The sequence below is a fragment of the Oncorhynchus tshawytscha genome, linkage group LG29 (genome assembly GCF_018296145.1).
Source record: "Oncorhynchus tshawytscha isolate Ot180627B linkage group LG29, Otsh_v2.0, whole genome shotgun sequence".
Taxonomy (NCBI): Eukaryota; Metazoa; Chordata; class Actinopteri; order Salmoniformes; family Salmonidae; genus Oncorhynchus; species Oncorhynchus tshawytscha.
This window is the reverse complement of record NC_056457.1, coordinates 6,985,811-7,009,561: the sequence shown is the minus strand read 5'-3', so window position 1 is coordinate 7,009,561 and position 23,751 is coordinate 6,985,811. Positions and strand designations below refer to the sequence as shown.

Genomic DNA, 23,751 nt, shown 5'->3' with positions numbered 1-23,751 from the left:
AACTCTTAACCAGCATGTTTACCACAGCATTCTGCAGCGATACGACATCCCATATGGTTTGCGCTTAGTGGGACTATCATTTGTTTTTCAACAAGACAATGAACCACACACCTCCAGGCTGTGTAAGGGCTATTTGACCAAGAAGGAGAGTGATGGAGTGCTGCATCAGGTGACCTGGCCTCCACAATCACCCAACCTCAACCCAATTGAGATGGTTTGGGTGAGTTGGACCGCAGAGTGAAGGACAAGCAGCCAACAAGATCTCAGCATATGTGGGGACTCCTTCAAGACTGTTGGAAAAGCATTCTAGGTGAAGCTGGTTGAGAGAATGCCAAGAGTGTGCAAAGCTGTCATCAAGGCGAAGGTGGCTACTTTGAAGAATTTGTTTAATGGTTTTTTGGGTACTACGTGATTCCATGTGTTATTTCATTGTTTTGATGTCATCACTATTATTCTAAAATGTATAAAATAGTACAAATAAAGAAAAACCCTTGAATGAGTAGTTGTGTCCAAACCTTTGACTGGTACTGTATATAACTCCGTGGGGAACGATTTGCGCAAGGCTCCCCAGTCCCCACGGTCATCACCTGAGCAACACGACAACAGCCTGGAACGCACCCTTCATGGAAAGGGTGGTGCAAATGCCTTAGCCAATGGTGAAGGACAACGAAGGTCAAGGGGAGGGTTCAATATTGTAAACAGCTAATTCATTTCGCTGGATTGTCTTGAACATCCAAGTTATTGTATTTTGGACTGAAATTACCAAACTGTCATGGCTGTGGCTTTACGCAAAATTTCTCCGTGGCGATTTGTCAGGTAAGATTAGCTATAAAGAATCCCCTTACTTGCAATGTAGCCTATGTTGCACGGATTTGAGGTCAAACCATAGACCTAGTAACAGTAAATTAGCCCGGCTAATTTAAGTAGATTTTTAGTTTAGCTGTCCTGTATGACGGGAGCTAGTTAGTTTAGCTACCGTTATAACAGTAGCCTAATCGTCATTGCGAATAGTTATTATTGTATTTTCACCATGCAGTTTTGGCTGGTTGGCACGAGAGTCTGTTAAAACTCTGCCTGTATTTAAAGGGTGTCATGTTCTAAACGAGCTAGGGCTGTCTGTCTTGCTTGGAATTAAGTTTAGCTTGCTAGGTTAGCTCAAGTTAGCTATCGCTCAGCTGTTCTGGGGTGCTTCCGTATCCCTGACGAAAAAAAGATTGCAGTCAGAGTGCAGAATAACTGCAGTTATTCTGCAATTCTGCCGTTTTTACGTCCAAAATACCACAGTCGACTTCAGTTACAGCAGCAAATGACAATATAAAAACAGGATGTTCATGACCTAACATTCCAACGTATCAGCTACCACGAACAACACTTACACGATGACCTGTTGCTAGGATGTGGGGCAAAGGGCATAGCTGGTTGTTGAAAGGCTAGTTACTCAGTTAGCCGTTCAACAGCTAGCTATGCCCTTGGCCCCACATCCAGACGGAGCTAGGTTCCGTGTCTATCCAAAGACCCACTCTAAGGTCTAACTAGCTACCATGAATAAAAACCAGAGGAAAGGTCACAACTCATTCTTGATGACCCATCCAATGCTGTCACTACATTGTATCACAAACTGTACTGTAACTCCCAGTACATTAACTTTCGTCCTGTTCCTGATCCTGCTCATATATAATACCACTAATTATTTATAAAGGCCACTGTAGGTGTTTGGATCTAGTTTAATGCCCTCAGCCAAGTTCAGTTCATTTGTGCTTGGCTATTTAATTGAACAATTTTGGCTTATAATATTATTTAGTCTTTGTGGCAGTCAGTAATTGTTATTGAAACCGTACCACTTATGTCACTAATTTGACCTGAAATCATCTCTTCAGGGCAGTCCAAGTCACACACATTCCCACTCTGAAGCTGCACATGACTGGTTCTATGATGGGGGCGACGGTGGAGCAATTCAATCATGCCAAGAGTCAGATGGGCACACTGAAGGAAGACCCTGGCAATGAGGCCAAGCTGAAAATCTATGCTCTCTTCAAACAGGTTAGAGGTCATTGTGCTTTAGTCTTAGCTACTTGGCTGTCATGTTTCTGAACATCGAGCAATGTTCCCTCTAATCTTTTTCAGTAATGAGCACATTTCAGGTCTGCTGAGCACAAACTTTAGTTGTGAAAATTCGGTGCAACTTCTAGTGCGCTTTTACTGTGAACACTGAGGCTGTACCCGCTATAAGTTACAGTTTTAAATGGTCAAGTTGGCTACTGTGGCTATTTGATAACGTAGGCCTACCATCAAAAACAGTGGATAAAATGCATCCCATAATATTTTAACATGGAAAAAGCTATTCTATCATTCAGCAGCAGCAAATGTGTGGTGTTTAATGTAGGCCTACATTCCATGAGAAAATAACATGCAGAGAGTGACATTAATCTGTTTATCCACATGTCCTTCAGACAAGGTGACTGAAAATGTTGTCGTTTGATGCAAGAAACCACTTTACAAAATAAAATGCATTATTATTCCAATACCCTTATTACAGAGAATCAGACACATAATGCTATCAAAACAAATCAAATTTATTTATATAGCCCTTCGTACATCAGCTGATATCTCAAAGTCCTGTACAGAAACCCAGCCTAAAACCCCAAACAGCAAGCAATGCAGGTGTAGAAGCACGGTGGCTAGGAAAAACTCCCTAGAAAGGCCAAAACCTAGGAAGAAACCTAGAGAGGAACCAGGCTATGTGGGGTGGCCAGTCCTCTTCTGGCTGTGCCGGGTGGAGATTATAACAGAACATGGCCAAGATGTTCAAATGTTCATAAATGACCAGCATGGTTGTATAATAATAAGGCAGAACAGTTGAAACTGGAGCAGCAGCACGGCCTGGTGGACTGGGGACAGCAAGGAGTCATCATGTCAGGTAGTCCTGGGGCATGGTCCTAGGGCTCAGGTCCTCCGAGAGAGAGAGAGAGAGAGAGAAAGAGAGAATTAGAGAACGCACACTTAGATTCACACAGGACACCGAATAGGACAGGAGAGGTACTCCAGATATAACAAACTGACCCTAGCCCCCGACACATTAACTACTGCAGCATAAATACTGGAGGCTGAGACAGGAGGGGTCAGGAGACACTGTGGCCCCATCCGAGGACACCCCCAGACAGGGCCAAACAGGAAGGATATAACCCCACCCACTTTGCCAAAGCACAGCCCCCACACCACTAGAGGGATAACTTCAACCACCAACTTACCATCCTGAGACAAGGCTGAGTATAGTCCACAAAGAACTCCGCCATGGCACAACCCAAGGGGGGGCGCCATCCCAGACAGGATGACCACATCAGTGAATCAACCCACTCAGGTGACGCACCCCTTCCAGGGACTGCAAGAGAGAGCCCCAGTAAGCCAGTGACTCAGCCCCTGTAATGGGGTTAGAGGCAGAGAATCCCAGTGGGAAGAGGGGAACCGGCCAGGCAGAGACAGCAAGGGCGGTTCGTTGCTCCAGAGCCTTTCCGCATAGTTCATTTTGTTTTTGTATGTTACATTGAAAGTGGTTCATATTGCATTGATTCGAGCACCGTTCCCACAGTAGAGCGAAACGTTGACAATGTAAACTAAAGGGGAAAACTCTTGAAGTTCAATTTTGTGCTTCTCTGCCCTGGCTGATATTTCTTCTGCATAGCTTAGAGGGAACATTGATCTAGAGTATGATAGAAAGATGGGGTGCTCCTTTTTTCTTTTGCTGTGTCACAGTTGTATTGAGTAGCATATTACTGAAAGAAGCTTTGGGCTTAAAGCGGTGGGCCAGTAACTGAAGGGTTGCCGATTTCGAATCCCAGGTCTAACAAAAAAAAATCTTGAGGGTTGCTAGCATCATCTCGGATGACTCAACTTACTTCAACGGACTCTGTGCGGCTCTTAGGCTGTCTGTGTGTGTGTGGGGTCGGGTGCTTGCATGTTTGATGCTGTTTCAGCAAAAATACAAGTTTTCATTGTACTGTACACAGAAAATTCTCCAGTGTTAAATCAACACTGAAAGAGGGGGACCATATAGATACTGGAACCAGTGTTAAATTAACACACTGCTTAGTGTAAAACCTTATTTGAATATTTCCTAGAGTGCCATGCCTTTTGAGTGACTTGTAGAGTTTTACATTCTATAGCTAGAGCACTCCTGATATCTCCAGGAGTGATACGTATCATTTTTTGTCTTTATCTGTTGTGGTTTAGTACTTTCTTTTTGCTAGCTAGGGCCATCTACTTTAAGTGCTACCTGTCTTCCCAGTTGCTTACTTAGTGTGTGAACTGCTGACTGTTCATAATATGCAGATTGTTGTTTACACATCAACCAGGATAAATGGGCAGGGAATTTGTGACTTGTTTTGGTAATCAATGGCTGTATTGGAGGGGGAGTGGTTTCACCTCTCCGAGGCAATCAGCAATTGGTACAGGGATATGTGCTCTCCACCTTGGCTAGGCAATTAGCAATTAGTTCTTCTGTCTCCCATGGTATCTCAGCCGCGGTTGTGTCAGTGGTGGTTTTGTCGCAAAACTAAGGCTGTTGCCGAAATGAGGACTGTTCTGCTGAGTTATTTGAGGAAGGAAAGAGAGGGGGTTCATCACACCACTTTCTCACTTGAGTATCTTACCTAGTTATTTACAGTTGATCTAATTTAGCTCTTTTGTAGCTTTTTCTATACTTGTTTACACCTCCCCATCCCTTCGCTGCAACCCTTCTAATTTAGTCTACCCTGCACGCACAACACATGTGGAATTCTGGGTCTCTGGCATCGTTTGGAATTGCTGATCTGCGGTCAAGAGTTCTGAGTTCATGGCTCACCCTAGAGAACACTGCTACTCCAGCTGCTCGCTCTTCATCTGACTCGGTTTTCTCTCATAGTCCGAGAGCATCTGGTTGTTGCGGTGGTGGCACAGGTCTAATCATTTCTCTTAAGTGGAGATTTTCTCCTTTCTCCCTCTCTCACCTGTCCATCTCATTTGAATTCCACTGTCACTTTTTGCATCCTATGACTCACACTGTCCCCTTTCCTCCTGGCTGGCTTGGCCCTCCCCTCCTGATCTGTGGCTGAGTGGCTCATTGTGAGCTTACAGAACAGGGCTGCGGGCAGCTGACTGAAAATGGAGGAAAGGTCCTCAAAGTTTAGTTATCATCCTTTCACTCCCTCCTCTCTACCTTCTCTTCCTCTGTATCTGCTGCTAAAGCCTCTTTCTATCACTCTAAATTTCAAGCTTCTGCCTCTAACCCTAAACTCTTTTCCACCTTCTCCAACCCCTCCCTCGCTGCGGACGACTTTGTCAATCACTTTGGTGACAAAAAGGTTGACGACACTCATTCACTCAGCCTATTGAGTCCACTGGTCTCACATACACAGAATTACCCTAAACCTTGACCTCTTTCTTCCCTCTATCTCCAGATGACATCCTGCAACTAGTGAGGTCTGACCACCTGACAACCTGCCTGCTCGACCCTATCCTCTCCTCCCTTCTCCAGACGATCTCTTGAGACCTCTCATTCCTCACTTCCTTCATCCCTGACCACTGGCTGTGTTCCCTTTGACTTCAAAGTGGCCCTAGTTGCTCCCCTCCTCAAGAACCCAACACTGGACTCATCTGACGTCAAAAACTACTTTTTTCTTTCAAAAACACTTGAGCATACTGTCTCTGATAAACTTTCTTGTTATCTCTCTCAGAATGAACATCTTGATCTTAACCAGGCAGGCTTCAAGACCGGTCACTTAAACGCGACTGCTCTTCTCTATCACGGAGGCTCTCAGTACTGCCAAAGCTGACTCGCTCTCCTCTATTCTCATCCTCCTAGATCTTTCCGGTGCCTTTGACACTGTGAACCATCAGATCCTCCTCTCCACCCTCTGAGCTGAGTGTCTCATGCTATGCACACTCTTGGATTTCATCCTACCTGGCAGGCCGCTCCTAACAGGTGATGTGGAGAGGATCTGTGTCTTCACCACATACTCTCACTACTGGTGTCCCCCAGGGCTCAGTTTTAGGCCCTCTCTTCTTTCTATACACCAAGATTCTCAGCTCTTTCATATCCTCACATGGTCTCTCCTATCATTGCTATGCGGATGACACTCAACTACTTATCTCCTTCCAGCCTTCTGACACCCAGGTGGCGACACGCATCAGCAGGGGTTCAAACTGTATAATCCAGTTCCTACATTTTGAATATAAAAATTGATTTTATCAAACAAATCTATGCTACATTTTATCTGAGACCCTCAGGATGACAAATCAGAGCAAGATTACTGAATGGAAGTACATTATTTACCTTCAGAGGTGAATGTATCAAACCAGTTAAGTGAAGTTTTGTTGTACACTCTCCTCAAACAATTCCATTGTATTTGTTTCACTTTAATAGCTAATGTAAATTGGACAGTGCAGTTAGATTAACAAGAATTAAAGTTTTCTGCCCATATAAGACATGCCTATCTCCTGGGAAATGTTCTTGTTACTTACGTCATGCTAACCACATTAGCGCACGTTAGGTCAACAGTCCCGTGTGGGGGGCACGGGCACGGCACTGATCCCGTAGAGGTTAAAGTCATGATGGACTGCTGTTTCTCTTTGCATATTTGAGCTGTTCTTGCCATAATATGGAATTGGTCTTTTACCGCCCCTACCTTGTCACAAGTGATTGGTTCAAACTCATTAAGAAGGAAATAAATTCCACAAATTAACTTAACAAGGCACACCTGTTCATTCAAATGCATTCCAGGTGACTTCCAGGTGATTCCACCTCAAGGAGCTTGTTGAGAGAATGCCAAGAGTGTACAAAGCTGTCATTTAAGGCAAAGGGTGGCTATTTTGAAGAATATAAAATATATTTTGAACTTTTTTGTTGTTGTTGGTTAATACATGATTCCATGTGTTATTTAATAGTTTTGATGTCTTCAGTATTATTCTACAATGTAGAAAATAGTAAAAATAAAGAAAAACCCTGAAATGAGTAGGTGTCTAAACTATTGACTGATACTGTACATATTACTTCAATTAGCTTGACTAACCTGGACCCACGCACATTGACTCGGTACCGGTACCCCCTGTATACTGTACATAGCCTCGTTATTGTTAAAATTTAGTCAATATTTTCTTAACCCATATTTTTTCTTAACTGCATTGTTGGTTAAGGGCTTGTAAATAAGCTACTACCTGTTGTATTCGGTGCATGTGACAAATAACATTTGATTTGACTAGAAGTCCACAGGACCGAAAAATTTGTGAATGCAATAACCATCCTTCTGTCACTCACTAACAAATAGTCATTGGTGGTAACTAGAATTAATTTGAAAGGCAAGGCACTCTGGGAAATAATTGAATAAGGTCTGACACTAAGCAGTGTGTTAATTTAACACTGATTATAGTGTGTATATGGCCCCACACTTTCAATTTTGATTTAACACTGGATAATTTGCTGTGCATGTTTTAATGATTAGAAAGCTATCCAAGGTATCACCCCCTGCTGTTTCAATCTGTTTTCTTCCATCTGATATCTAGTGAAAATGACCTAGATTGTTCAATGGTCAGAGTTCATGAAGGAGACAGGACAAGTACAGTAAGGCCTTAAAGTGTACTAGAGACACCGGCTGTATCTCATTTCAGTATCTCCTCTTCTCTCTTTTGGTGTCTTACTAGGCTACTCAGGGACCCTGTAACACCCCAAAGCCAGGGATGCTCGACTTTGTCGGCAAGGCCAAATGGGATGCCTGGAAGTCTCTGGGTTCTGTATCTCAGGTAATCTACATTCCAACATTGCATATACACGGAGTATACAAAACATTATTTTTATTACATAGACTGACCAGGTGAATCCAGGTGAAATCTATGATCCCTTATTGATGTCACTTATTAAATCCACTTCAATCAGTGTGGATGAAAGGGAGGAGACCGGTTAAAGAAGGATTTTTAGAGACAATTGAGATGAATGTGTGCCTTTTCAGACTAGGCAAGAGAAAAGATTTGTCTTTGAACCGGGTATGGTAGTAGGTGCCAGGCGCATCGGTTTATGTCAAGAACTGCAACTCTGCTGGGTTTTTCACCCTCAACAGTTTCCTGTGTGTATCAAGAATGGTCCACCACCCAAAAGACATCCAGCCAACTTGACACAACTGTGGAAAGCATTGGAGTCGACATGGGTCAGCATCCCTGTGGAACTCCATGTACATAACACCACTCATACATCTTTTATTAAGATACCCATTTGATTATTTTGACTATTCTTCCCCAGTTTATTAAAAACAACAGACAAACACATGACTTGCGAGCAATTTCAAACACAGACAAAAATGATAGTAGTTAAAAAACAAAACATATTAGAATCAGCCAGTCTTACTGAATGTCACCCAAAGCCAATAAAAGAACACTAAAAACTCCGGTGTCATCACGATGTGGAGATGTGCCATTGTCTTCACACAATGAAATTGACAGACAGGAATTAATACACTGTACATCTCCCTTTTCCTTCCTCTCAGGAGGATGCCAGACAGCAGTATGTGGACCTGATCGATTCTCTGCTGGCTGCCGAGGGGCCTGCGGTAGCCGCACAGCCCACTGGGAGCGCTGCTACCTTTGATACGCTGCTGGTCTCCACGGAGGACAACATCACCACTATCCGCCTCAACAGGCCACAGAAGAAAAACGCCATCACTGTGGAGGTATTTCAAATGAATACATTTATTAAGCATTCGTGTCATAGTCTATTTCCCACCGCCCAACATCAGCGGCAGTCTAAACGGTAGACATATTTTGTAGATGGGTTTCACAGTTGTAAGTACTACACAACATTGTGAAACCATAGAGTATCCTAAGGCTAAGTGTTACCGACGTTGTGGTATGATTTTTGTGTTTCATCAATGAAATGCCTTGTCATAGTGAACGATTTGCTTACTGTCTATGAGAAGAGCAATTACAAACATCCAGTAATCATCCAGCTCTTCAATTCTGTTATTTAAAATTGTTTCCCTCTTGATATCCAGATGTACAACGAGGTCATCAAGGCTTTGGAGCAAGCTGGCAAAGATGACTCTGTCATTACTGTAATCACAGGTAAGAGCCAAACCAACCAATTTCTCCAATGGAAGTCATGAATGCGTTATGGAGAGACTATCAGTAATATGAATATGCACTCTTTTGCTGGCCCAGAAATGAAACGCTAGGAATAAAGAAAAGCCAGCACACAGTATATTATGGTGCATGGGGAAAAAAGCATGTGGGAGCAAGATTTACTGTGTTCCGGCTTTTCTTTCTTTCGACCTCCAAGGCTTTGCCGTGATACAGTAACTTGCACTGCTCCAGTCTTCTCAATTGCTCTAAGTGGCTCTCCCTAATTGACCCCCTCAAGGTAGTGGAGACTTCTACTGCAGTGGCAATGACCTGACAAACTTCACCAAAATCCCCGAGGGTGGAATCGAGCAGATGGCAAAGGATGCAGGCGAGTTGCTAAGGTAACGTCTTTACCCAAGAGGAGCAGGTAAAAGTTTTTACCTTGAAGGAACCTTTTTCCTAATGCTGTTGATATCATCTGTTGACAAATGTGTGTGTGTGTAGGGAGTTTGTCAAAGCGTTCATCGATTTCCCTAAGCCCCTGGTTGCAGTGGTCAATGGTCCGGCTGTGGGCGTGTCTGTCACTCTACTGGGCCTGTTCGAGATTGTCTATGCCACAGAGAGGGTAAGGTGCTTTGTCATGTCCACTCATTGCTGGCTAAGAACACATTTATATTGTATCTCTATGAGAGGTTGACCGATTAGGATTTTTCAACGCGGATACCGAGTATTGGAGTACCAAAAAAGCCGATGACGATTTTTTTTTTATATGTATTTGTAATAAACAATACTGAATGAACAATGAACACTTATTTTACCTTAATACATAAATAAATGTAGTCTCAAATAAATAATGAAACATGTTCAATTTGGTTTATGTAATGCAAAAACAGTGTTGGAGAAGTAAAAGTGCAATATGTGCCATGTAAAAAAACTAACATTTAAGTTCCTTGCTCAGAACATGAGAACAAATTAAAGCTGGTGGTTCCTTTTAACATGAGTCTTCAATATTCCCAGATAATAGGTTTTTAGGTTGTAGTTACTATAGGACTATTTCTCTCTCTACCATTTGTATTTCATATACCTTTGACTATTGGATGTTCTTATAGGCACTATAGTATTGGCAGCCTAATCTCGGGAGTTGATAGGCTTGAAGTCATAAACAGCGCTGTGCTTCAAGCATTGCTAAGAGCTGCTGTTTGAAAGAATTCTTGCGAGCCTGCTGCTGCCTACCATCGCTCAGTCAGACTGCTCTATCAAATATCAAATCGTATATTTAATTATAATATAATAAACACACAGAAATACGAGCCTTTGCTCATTAATGTGGTCAAATCCGGAAACTATCATTTCGAAAACAAAACGTTTATTCTTTCAGTGAAATACGGAACCGTTCCGTATTTGATCGAACGGGTAGCAACCCTACGTTTAAATATTACTGTTACATTGCACAAGCTTCAATGTTATGTCAATTATGTACAATTCTGGCGACTTAATTACAGTCTTTGTTAGAAATAAATGGCATTTCAACAGTTCGCAACGAGCCAGGCGGCCCAAACAGCTGAATATACCCTGACTCTGCTTGCACTGAACGCAAGAGAAGGGACACAATTTCCCTAGTTATTATTGCCTGCTAACATGAATTTCTTAACTACATATGCAGGTTTAAAAAAATATATACTTGTATATACTTGTATAATATATACTTGTGTATTGATTTTAAGAAAGGCATTGATGTTCATTGTTAGGTACATTATTGCAACAATTGTGCTTTTTTCGCAAATGCGCTTTTGTTAAATCATCACCCGTTTGGCGAAGTTGAAGTAGGCTGTGATTCGACGATAAATTAACATATGCAACACGGAACAAGCTAGTTAACCTAGTAATATCATCAACCATGTGTAGTTAACTACTGATTATGTGAAGATTGATTTTTTAAAATTTTTATAAGATAAGTTTAATGCTAGCTAGCGACTTCCTTGCAGCCACAAGGTCCTTTTGATGCTGCACTGGCGTAACAGGTGGTCAGCCTGCCACGCAGTCCCCTCGTGGATTGCAATGTAATAGGCCATAATCGGCGTCCAAAAAGGCAGATTACCAATTGTTATGAGAACTTGAAATCGTCCCTAACTATTCGGCCATGCCGATCGGTCGATCTCTATACACGTCTGTTAGTTGATAATACGATATTAGCATTGGTTTATATCAGGGTTGGGGTCAATTTCAATTCCAGTCAATTCAGAAAGTAAACCCAATTCCAAATGTTCCTCATTGAAAAGCATTGAAGATAATTGGAATTTCAGTGTACTTCCTGATTTACCTGGAATTGAATCCAAACCTGGTTTCCAACTACACTCCTGGAGAGATACTGGGTCCCCAAGCTTTTGTTCCTGCCCACCAGCACTAATATACCTGCCAAGCTTGGTCACGATTGTTGTGACCACTAGTGCACTACCCATACCACTACGTCCACATTGCCATTCTCCACTCCAATGCTTCACTATACTCTGCAGTAAGAGGGTGGTGGTATTCCTGCCTAACGTATGCTTCTTCCCATACAGGCTACATTCCACACCCCCTTCAGCCAGCTGGGACAGAGCCCAGAAGGCTGCTCCTCCTACACCTTCCCTAAAATAATGGGCAATGCAAAGGTATGGATGCACAACCTTGTTCTTTTGCTGCAAATGTTGCACTTCATATTCTCAGACAGTTCTTCTCAGTTTCCCTTTTTCTAACATCAATGCATGATTGATGCAAAAAAAGGCAAAGTTTCGGATATGGATCAGCTATTTTTTTTAATATTTCTGTATTTTAGTTGAATGTTTTTCATTTGCAATTGGAATTGAATGAAATTACACTAATAGAGCATTGCCATGTTCTGTGACTAGGCCAGTGAGATGCTGCTGTTCAACAAGAAGCTGAGTGCCGTCCAAGCTTGTGCCCAGGGCCTGGTGACCGAGGTCTTCCCTGACAGCAGCTTCCAGACCGAGGTGGCCACCAGACTCAAGGCCTATGCAAAGCTGCCCAGAAATGTGAGTCAAAGCCCCAGTAAATATTGAAAGTCAGAGGTTTGAAATGTTTGTGCATTTTGTGGAATATATTCCTGGAACGTATCAAAATTGATGAAAGCTGGTTGTATTTTACAGAACTTCCTTTTGAATGTTCCAGGAATTTTGAATGATGTTAATATTGGCCGTAGTTGCGCTTCCGCAGACCGGAGGGTGCCAAATCGTGCAAATTGAAGTTCATTGACACATTTTTCAACAAGTCCCAAGCTGATCTGATGGACAGCGCAGTTGAATATTCAAAACTGTCACCAGTATATGATATGGCATTATATCTAGACCACAATATTACATAATCGCTAACATAAGCAGAGAAAATGTTACAGGAATGCGTCATTAAGTCTGCATGGCAATGATGGCAAGGCTACAATATTTGCACAATTGGCAATGAGTTACAGACAACTGGGCCATTGTATAATGCTTGAAAATTGTTTTGCTTCAGATCAGTAGAAGAGCTGAGCCTAAAATTGTTTGTCATGCATGCCAAAATAGATTTAATCTCATAGTAAGCCTTTGATTCTGCTTTGTGCTGTTTAGGGGGTATCATTCCCTTATTATTGTTACTACTGGGCGAGGCATAACCAATACACAATGTAAATGTATACAAATCATTCATAAATTCGCAGGTTTGATGCCTTCATTGCATGCGAAAATGAACAAATTAAAAAAGATTGTATTTTTCCCTACCTATACCTGTGGATGTATTTCAAGGCCTACCTTCAAATTCAAGTGCCTCTTTGCTCGAAATCCAAAGAAATCAGCCAAGACTTCAGAAAAAAATTGTAGACCTCCACAAGTCTGGTTCATCCTTGGGAGCAATTTCCAAACACCTGAAGGTACCACGTTCATCTGTACAAACAATAGTACGCAAGTATAAACACTGGGACCACACAGCCGTTATACTGCTCAGGAAGGAGATGCGTTCTGTCTCCTAGAGATGAACGTACTTTGGTGTGAAAAGTGCAAATCAATTCCAGATCAACAGTAAAGGACCTTGTGACGATACTGAAGGAAACCGGTACAAAAGTATCTATATCCACAGTAAAACTGTAAAAGAGTCCTATATCGACATAACCTGAAAGGCCGCTCAGCAAGGAAGATGCCACTGCTCCAAAACAGCCATAAAAAAAAACAGACTACAGTTTGCAACTGCACATGGGGACAAAGATTTGTACTTTTTTGAGAAATGTCCTCTGGTCTGATGAAACAAAAATGGAACTGTTTGGCCATAATGACCATTATTATGTTTGGAGTAAAAAGGTGGAGCTTGCAAGCCGAAGAACACCATCCCAACCGTGAAGCACGGAGGTGGCAGCATCATGTTGCGGGGGTGATTTGCTGCAGGAGGGACTGGTGCACTTCACAAAATAGATGGCATCATGAGGAGGAATATTATGTGGATATATTGAAGCAACATCTCAAGACATCAGTCAGGAAGTTAAAGCTTGATCACAAATGGGTCTTCCAAATGGACAATGACCCCAAGCATACTTCCAAAGTTGGTGCAAAATGGCTTAAGGACAACGAAGTCAAGGTATTGGAGTGGCCATCACAAAGCCCTGACCTCAATCCTATAGAATATTTGTGGGTCGAACTGAAAAAGCGTGTGCAAGCAAGAAGGCCTACAAACCTGACTCAGTTACACCAGCCCTGTCAGGAGAAATGGGCCAAAATTCCCCCAACTTATTGTGGGAAGCTTGTGGAAGGCTAACCAAAATGTTTGACCCAGGGGAAACCTCTATTTAATCAGTTTTAGATTAAAACTAATGTAACAAAATGTGGAAAAGTCCAGGGGTCTGAACACTTTTGAATGCACAGTATATTTCCGGAGTGTTCTTATATCTCCTAGATATAGGACAGACACTTCAAGAGCTTGTTTCTTATGGTTTTTGGCATTTATGAATGTGTTATTCAATGCATTTCTCTGGGCTATAGTAGTAAAGGCTAAATTCAATATTATATCAAATAATTTGTTCATATATATATATATTTTTTTGTACCTAAAGGAGTCCTTAATTTAATAGCTAATTCGTCCATAGAATGACCATCTTAAAACAATTCTCCATTACACCAGCTCTGTCAGGCGGAATGGGTTACCTACGGATCCGCATGAAACCAAAGACACTTTTCCGCATTTTGTATGAACACTAAAGTTTTTTTCTAATCCTATCTATTTGACCTCTACTTTCTTCCCATGGCTGTTCCCTGGCTGCCCAGTCCCTAGCCCTGTCCAAGCAACTGATCCGTGGGACAGAGAAGGAACGTCTCCACACTGTCAACGACCAGGAGGTGGAGCGCCTGGTGGAGCGCTGGCTCTCAGATGAGTGCATGCAGGCCATCATGAGCTTCTTCCAGGCTAAGGCTAAGCTGTGAGGAGATCCTCCCCCAGAGACCAACAGACAGAGCGTCTAACCAGAGTCATGCCCATTAGGTATCAATCGGGAAAAAATGGACCGAAACACGCTCATTTACATTTTCCGTTGTAAAACATTTGAAAATGTATTCTGTCATGTGCCCTAATGAGCATGACCCACATCACACCAACCCATACCTCCCCCCTTTTCCTCCCCTAGTACAGCTCCAGCCTAGATTCACTAACCTGTAAGAAGAGATGTCAATGGGATAAAGCCTGTAACCATGCTGAGCCTTGAGCTGATGCCTTTTTTCCCCTTCAGTTTTATCAGATGGTTTTGTAAATTCATTATAATATTAGTATTATTATTGTACCGTATGAACACCCAACATCCCGTTCTGTAGATTTTTAACTGTTGATCTTGATCGTTTTGCAATTAACATATCTGGGCATTCCATGTTTTGAACCACCAGTGAAGTTAACTGCCAAAATAAAGGAAACACCATCATAAAGTGCCTTTTAATAGGGCGTAGGGTCACTAACTCAGGAACCACGCCTGTGTGGAAGCATCTGCTTTCAATATACTTTGTATCCCTCATTTATGCAAGTGTTTCCATTATTTTGGCAGTTACCTGTAACTTACATGGACTAAGCTTCCAAGAGGTGCATATGGTAAGTTGAAGATGGGTAGTGCCTTACAGTCCAAAAAAACTGAGCTGAGCAGAGCGGATTGTGTTTTGCACTGTCCAATGGTATTTTATATGCACTCAAAAGTATTCTTGGAGATGGCATCATTGTTTCACACATCTATATCTGTTTGATTACAGTAATAAATACATTTGAGCAGAAAAAAAATAATAAATCGTCAATGTGTCTTTGTCATTTGACAAAAGGATGATAATGATGGTGAAGGGTTGTAGGATAGTTCTGCCATTTAATTTAATATCCTGTAGAGGGCGTACTGCACCAAAAAACAACTGCAACAGCTCTGCAGCCTTCATGCCAGCAATATTTAGATAGTAAATCAAAAGGGACAAAGGACGATTAGTTGCTAATTGTATACATAACATTTTGGTTTGAATGTAAGTGTACTTAAATGATAATATTAATACATGTCTTATCTCATGAAACCTGTATTCTTTTGCTCATTGGTATGGGGAGGTGTACCCCTGTGTCCAGTGAGCTGAATTCAGGACAGTATTTCTGTCCATTTGGAGTGGCCTCTTTTGGCCCAAGGGCACCCCAGAGGCACATTCCAGTACTACTTCTATTCACACCATCTGCACTAGATGACATAGGTCCTCCTATCCATTGGATAAGGTTTGACAGGCCAACACAGTAGATCTCAAGGCATGAATGATGAGTTAATTTTCCAACCCAACTGGGACGAGGGAAATATATTATCATGTCATCCACTGATGGGGGGGCCCCCACACTGGGCTGTCACTAACCCACTTAGGGGCCCTGCTTTGCATGTTACACCTGGTTTGCTTACCCTTTCCCTGACCGATAGCAGCTAGGCCTACATAACTTGTTTTTGCCAAGCAAAACACTTGTAGCGATAAAGTGGTCCCCAAAGGTTACCTTTCCGATCTGTGGGTTGAACATTCAAATGGCTGTGAATGGATATGGAACGTGATAGGTTGGATGAACCACTAGTATAACATAGACCTACAGTTTGAATTATGACATACTAGACTCTTGGGTATTTGGAATAGTGTAAATTCAAACAAGGATGGCTATAAGGTTATACCACACTACCACCTTTCGCCAGTTGCTTTGAATAGCTAAGCCTGTTCAAGTAAATCGGTGGTGTTAGTCAAAGAATGATGTTGACTCATTTGATTATATTCAAATGCCATCAGCACTGAAAAACCTAGCAAGGAGATTAGAAATCCTACAGTGAACCGACATTGAGGAAGCAATGAAGTTGAGTAGATATATAGAATAGCCTAGATATAGCCAGGGAAAGAACATTTGCAGTGATATGTTTTCACTGTCACTGGCCGTGATGCAGCACACAGCTCTTGGAGGTCATTAGCAGTACGTGAGCATTGTCACTGAAAGGCAGTTGTTGAAACACCGGTCTCCTTTGTTCAGGGAAATAACCACTCTTTATCTCCCAACTTTCCTCTCCGGGCACTGAGCGCCCCTTCACGGTTAGGCTACGCTTTACCTACCGCCCTCTCAGACGCGCCATCCAACCAAATGTTGGCATTTCCAGAAGTGGCTGGGCAATAATGCTGATCATGTTCCCCTGACGCCACAGTGCGAGGCCCACACCCACTAAATTTTGAATGGTGCTCTTGGCGCTGCGACCCAGGCCAGTGTCCCCAAGGACAGGAGGATGGGAAGGATTATACCCGTATTGAGATTTTTGGGGGGAGAGTTAAAAGCTTGAGGGAGAGTTAAAAGGGAGAGTTAAAAGCTAGACTGCAGCTCCCTTGTCGCTGAATCATCTGTGTTTCAGTGGGTAGGGCCCGGCATAATGGACTGTTGTGGTTTTGTGGTAGAATGTGCAAGGCGACCATCGGGCCCCTAAGGATCTGCAACTGCTGTGAGACGAAGTCGCATCGAAAAGACATCCGACTGTGTCTTGTTAATTTTGAGTCACAATAATTATTTAAAATCAGAAAAAGCACATCTCTTATTCAGGGACAGTTATTCTACTGTGTGGAGTGGAGGCCTCTACAACCCGTTTCTATTTTCTTTTACATGGTAGTTGGCATAACAAAAGTAGCTCTATAATGGAATGAGGCAGATGATTCATCTTTGGCCTGCCTATATGGGGCCACAGTATAGAAGCTGAACCCAAGCCCAGACAGACTTCTCCATCCTCTCCCACTCCACTCTGTGTTTGACAGACGGCAGTTAAGCACAGCCTTTCACGCTGCTGATGAATGAGCCCTCCCCAACAGGGTCTGGCAATCAGGCCTCTGTGTAGTGTTACCACTGCTACTGGAGGCACAGCCATGGGGAGGAAGTCAAACGGATACAAATAGAGAGAGGCTAGTGCATCCAAGGACCCTGCGAGAGTGAGGGGGAGGGAGGGGTGGAAATAGTTGTCAGACATTTGGGAGAGCTGCTCTGCTCTGCTCTGCTCTTACAGGTGCACAAGAATTTGCTAACAGGTCCTTTGCAAATGGAATGACACTCAGAAGGAACCTATTCACTTTTGTCGCTGACAAGGTAATTAGCCAATTGGTGTCTTGATTGGCTGACAATTTCACACACTTGCTATTCAGCCTAATTCAGGGAGAGTATTACTCATTCTTATTACAAGGCAAAGATAAACACAAACAACACATGCTAACATTTTTTTATTTTTGAATATACTGCTTTGGGCCTTGGTCTGCTTCACATTAGTATTCAGAGTGCCTTGGAGACACTACATAATATGGTAACATAAAGTTATCTTCTCCATGAAAAGTCTGGTCTGTTTTTTTCCCTAAAGAACAATGATTCCACAGGCACTATAATGGAAGAGAGCCAGATCTGTCAAGGTGGACTTCAGTTCCTACTCATCACGTCCTTCCTGTGTTACATGCCGACCGCAGAGTAGGGATACATCGAACCAACATGTTTTATTCCCTTCCTCCTTAAATATTGGCCCCATATCCCATGTACATTTAGTGTGGTATTATCCATAATGTGCACTTGGTGAGTCACATATTTCACTATTATTGCGCATGCAGTTCCTCCGTGTCCAGTAAAAAAGGATTCAGAGTGTATCCTATTGCTAATCCAAGGAGAACCTCCAAAGGTCATAAATAATGTGTCCTAGTGACTCTGTGATTTAAACGTACACTAGGGTTGTAGCTGGGATCCACCTGGTCTTTAGGTTACCTGGTAGACTCATCTCGCTCCATTTACCTCGTTCATTGTCAGTGTGTTAAGTAGGTGTCTTTGAGCGCTCGGATACAAGCATTCAACGTACCCTACATGCACGTAAGCATCCCACATGTGACACTTTGTTTATAGGGCGCGAGGAGATAAGGCCCGTGGACATTCCCCATGTGGAAGGGGGAGCGAGGGGGCTGTGGGATTTTAGGAGTGAGAGAAAGGGAAGAGAGAGGAAGGCTGGAGTCTACCACTCAGCTGGAGTGGTAGACTGAAGGGTCCCGGGACGCCCCTGCCACGAGATGAGTGATGTTCCCCAGGGGAGATCGCCTGTCTGACCCCAAGCAAGGCCAGCCTAAGCGGGGAGTCCTGAGTTAACATTTAGGTGGTGGTGGTCGGGGGGAGAAATGATGGGCCTCCAGGGGCTTCAATTAGGACAAGAGGGAAGAAGAGGGGAAGAACGGAGGATAATACGAGAGGGCCCCAGCCCTAGAATCCCTGTTGTTGAGTACCGTCTCACATGAGGACCATAGCCGTTTAACAGGAAGCCCTTGGCGTGAAATGTTCATTATCTCACGAGTGCACTTTGGGGGCTCGGGAAATCACACAGGCATGGGCTGCTGACTCTCAATGTTTCGCATTTCGTGTCGTATAGTAAAAAGAAAAGATTCACACCCCCAACTTCTCAAAGGTAGGAACCAATGATGAAAAAGGGCGTGGATGTTTTGCTCCACCTTGTGTATGCTGCCTGCTACCTAGACTTCCCTTTCATTTCTAATTGTAAAAGGCATTTGATTGAGTTGACTATGATAACATAGATTTCACTGAAGCACTATTCGCCTAAGGAGAGTTCAGTGAACTGAAATGGGATCAGGATTACATTTTATGCATGAAAAACAGTTTAGTGGTTTGTCTTATGGATGTTGCAGCTCCACACTCAAACAGCAATCCCAAGTTAAGTACCTTATTGAGAGATGCTGAGAAGATGAGAGGGTTGGACCTGGTGCGGTTGGGAGGTTTCACCAGGTCACTGGATAATCTGTGGGTTTTCAGTATACAATATCTGCATAATGAACCCGGATGTTCAATGGCTCTGAGCCATGACCTCACTGGGCTGTTACAGGCAAAGGTTTAAAGTGCCCCAGTGGGCAAAACTGGTTGTAATTACATCATTGTGATGTCTTTCATGACATCATAGTCAGGTTTGCAAAGTTAGTGTTTTAGATGTTTTTGTATGGGTCACATTTTAGTTTTTTAGCTTTGGATAAAATGCTTTCATTTGAATATAAACTGTTGTCTCTGTTTGGGTCAGTTAGATTTGCACTGTACTTCTAAGACTTGAGTTTTACTATCATGTCTTGTCAGGTTTTGACTATGTTATTATCAGTAAGAAGTGAGTTTTTGTAGTGAATTAACGTACTGTAGCAGGTTTAGTAAAAGGGTTAGTTTTAAATGTAAATTCTCCCTGAAGCGACTCCATCATGCAACTTCATTACCATACCTGTATACCATCTAGCCACAGGCAGACCAATTCTGATCTTTTGCCCAAAAAGTTGCATGTTCGGCTCGCGTCACGAATACAGGCCAAGAAGTATATGTAATGTTTTTCTTTTTACGTTCTTGTCTTTGGCACATTACTTTGAGGAATTGAAAGGAATAGCAAGGAAGGAATCTGGAAAAGGTATTATTTTCCAGTTATTTTATTGTAAGTATATGAACATAGCAATACTAAAGTAACATCAAATAAATAACCCCCAAAAATATGATGTATCTTGACACTAGACTATGTTTACAGGGTAAAAACATCTGGAAAACTTTGAATTTTGGAGTGTACCTTTATGACATCTTTTTCCCACTGGGATCCCCTTTGCCATGGGGTCACGAGTTGACTCTCGACAAAGCCCTGCTTCAAAATATTTTTTAGAGATGGGAGTCATGTTACAGTAAAGTCTCCCTAATCCATATGATTGATTGCAAGTCATAATGTACATATGAAATACAGATAAGTGAGTAGCTACAGTACATGCATTTGTTAATCATTTCACTAATACTGTACATCCTGAACTGATTAGTACACCTGCGCAACTATGCTGGTCTTGTGACAAATCCAGCAACTTGCTGGTATACATATTAAATATCCACAAGGGTTATCCAAGGACTTCGAATTCAGACTCATTGAAAGCCCCTTATTCCACCACACTGCTATACATAAGCCTAGACCACTTAGATTGCATTTTTGAGAATGGGCAGGATAATGACACTCAATAAGAGGTGATATCTTTTAAAAAAAACTTTTGATCTCCATTACATTTTCCTCCCTGGCATAAACTTGAATGAACTTCGTTGGTGCATCCTTTTTAAAGTAAGCACTGCAGTCTGCCCCCTTTGATATGACCATAAATATTTCCTGAGATTCCCAACTTTTCATTTTGCAAACTCTTCTCAGAAACCAAGTGAATTCCTTGGTTTTTAATAAATCTACTTAAGACATGAGTCAAGTTCAGCAAGTAAAGCCTGAATACACACTCCAAAATATCTAACCTACAACATACAAATAGAGACATCATTTGCTTAATACACCCTTTAGTCTTCCCATAAATACTTTCCCAGTGGACTGAAATTTGGAACGAGAAGTGATAATGACAGCATTTTCTAGTTGAAATAAAAAAAAATCTGGATAAAGTGACATCAGATTACAACTTGTTACAAGAGACAAAATTCACAAATTCTACAGCACGACGGTGGAGTCATGTCTTAAGTGTAAAACTAATAATGACGCAAAGCAGTAAAATTAGATTTTTTTTAAACGATTAAAAAAACACCTTATGGAACAGCGGGGACTGTGAAGCAACACAAACATTTGCACACACACACACACACACACACACACACACACACACACACACGATAACATACGCACTATACACACACATGGATTTAGTACTGTAGATATGTGGTAGTGGTGGAGTAGGGACCTGAGGGCACACAGTGTGTTGTGAAATCTGTGAATGTATTGTAATGTTTTTGAAATTGTAATAACTGCCTTAATTTTGCTGGACCCCAGGAAGATTAATGGGGATCCATAATAAATACAAGTTTACCCATGAGTTTACCCATGATGTTGTGCAAACGTTTTAGTCTAGTTACAATTGTTTTGGTAGAAATATAGATCAAGACCTTTGCTCTGGCTATCAAATAATTATTCTGGTTGAGGCACATTCTTTTAGTGCAATAATTTGCAAAACATTGCACAGCTCATCCTTTCTTCCCACTGTAGTGGTAGTGTCTGTATGTTCCTATTACACGGGACTCTCTTAGAGTCGCTTTACTCTAAAGAAAACAAAAGAATCCTCTGACTTAAATCTATGTACTCTAGAATGAATTAGGGCCCATTGTGGTCTATATTGTGACAGTTGATGGAGAGGTATTTCCAGGAAATGATGATCCTCTGTTTCCAAAAGAGACTGACTGGTGCTTTTGTAGTGCAATAAGTGCAAGACACTGAATTTGACGACGAGGCTGTCCACGTTATGTGAACCATTGGGCCATTGCAGTGTAACATCAGCCACTTCTCTATGTGTGTGTGTGTGCATTTAATTTAGTATTTACCAGATGTTGAAAGCCAAAGCATTTGTATTCGTTACCAGCCTAGGCGCCAGTATCTGCCTCATAAAATTAGCCCACCCAAAAAAGTAAGCTTCATGATTCATCTCCTGGTGTGTGCCTCTAATATGTTTACTGTGGCAACCAGTTGTATTACAACACGCACGCACACCTCGACCACATTACAAGCTGGGACAATAAGATCAGCCCAGCTGGGGCAGTAGTAGCTGAATGCTCAATGGCAGTGCTGACTAATCAATGGTTTTTCAGGTGTCTTCACTTTTGCCTTTCTGACAAATCCTTATATGGGCATTATTAAAATGGAGGACGCTTTCTCTCCCAGTGATGTCATTCTTTCATGTCAAGGGCTGTCTGCTTCTATTTTGTGTTTACTGACTAAGTGAGCTTTCAGCTTTTATAGCTCAAAGAGTCAAAGTGAAAACCTTAAGCTGCACTGCTGTTCATCACTTCTGCTTGTTTGATCTGGAGCCCTCGTCAAAGTGTGGGCTTTGAAATGTGCAATGTTGTGGTTTGAGGCTGACACACAACAGTGAGAACATACACGAGGCAGAGCGTCTGTGGCCTCAGGGCCAGAAAAGTGAGTCTGTTTTCTATGGCTGCATTCAACCACTCAAGCTGTGGGCCCACTAGAGTCCAATGGGGTTTCCTATAGAAAACAACTCTTAGATATCATTATTCATCAGAACAATTTTGACAGTAAGGGGATGTGAAGCAGAATAAAGATACTAATAGCAGTATCATGCTGTGATACAAATGTTTACCTGCTAAACCCCCATTGACTTTTGTGCTAAACAAGGTCATAATACATGTTAATCAACCCCCCTTTTTTTTTTACCCTTTTTTCGTTATATCCAGTTGGTAGTGAGTCTTGTGCCAACTCCCGTACGGGCTTGGCAGAGGCGAGGGTCAAGAGCCATTCGTCCTCCTAAACACGACCCCGCCAAGCCACACTGCTTGCTTAACCCGGAAGCCAGCCGCACCAATTGTATAGAGAAAACACTGTACAGCTGATGACCATAGTCAGCATGCATTCACCCACCCCACCAGAAGGAGTCACTAGAGCACGATGGGACAAGGGCATCCCAGCCGGCCAAACCCTCCCCGAACCCATTCGATGCTGGGTTAATTGTGTGCCGCCTCATGGGTATAACTGGTCAAGGCTGTCTGCAACAGCTTGGGATCAAACCAGTGCCTTAGACCGCTGCGCCACTTGGGCAGCCCTAGTTCATTATATTTTGAGGTAGATTTGAGGCAGAACTTTTAAAGAGGCTGTTTGGAACATTTGCTGTTGAGCCAAAAGGGGTCCCCTAAAACTCTCATACTGTATCTTTAACAGCATTGGTTTAACTTCAAGGGCAGCCTCTATTCTTTGTCCTGTGCCTGGTATTAGTAGTTATTGAAGCATGTCTGGGCCGGCCACAGACCGCCAGCTCCATAACCATTATAGAGGAGGTGGAGTCTGGACCTCCTCCAAAGCCAAGAGAGTTGTCCAACTTTCCCTAGGCTGCTGTGGAAACATTGAGACGGAAATGTTGGATTATTGCACAGTCTTCGCACCTCATTCACCTCTACCGACACCATTTATATTGCAAAAGCGGGAGCCACCTCTGCTCTCCTGGGCTCTCTTTCCCTTCACTTGTTCATTTCCAAAAAGCAGGAGTGCAGGTTTATAAGTTATTTGTCCAGAGATCTCTGTGCCCCGTGCACCGTTCACGCCAGACAGGCCGAAAGTACCAGTGTTCCTGCTCTTGGGAGGCTGAGAAAGAGGGGGGAGAGATGCGGTTTTAAAAA

At 42.5% G+C, this 23,751-nt stretch overlaps 1 protein-coding gene across 1 annotated transcript; it reads left to right on the top strand.

Annotated features, from left to right (window-relative positions):
* The first annotated feature begins 658 nt into the window (after positions 1-658).
* On the top strand, positions 659-15,354 carry LOC112228024 (enoyl-CoA delta isomerase 2). Its single transcript, XM_024393142.2, has 10 exons — positions 659-816; positions 1,878-2,040; positions 7,672-7,770; positions 8,508-8,690; positions 9,012-9,081; positions 9,377-9,479; positions 9,583-9,703; positions 11,640-11,729; positions 11,967-12,110; positions 14,361-15,354. Exons 1-10 carry the CDS (start codon positions 773-775, stop codon positions 14,514-14,516), a joined length of 1,173 nt encoding a protein of 390 aa, XP_024248910.1. The 5' UTR covers positions 659-772; the 3' UTR covers positions 14,517-15,354.
* The last annotated feature ends 8,397 nt before the right edge of the window (positions 15,355-23,751 follow it).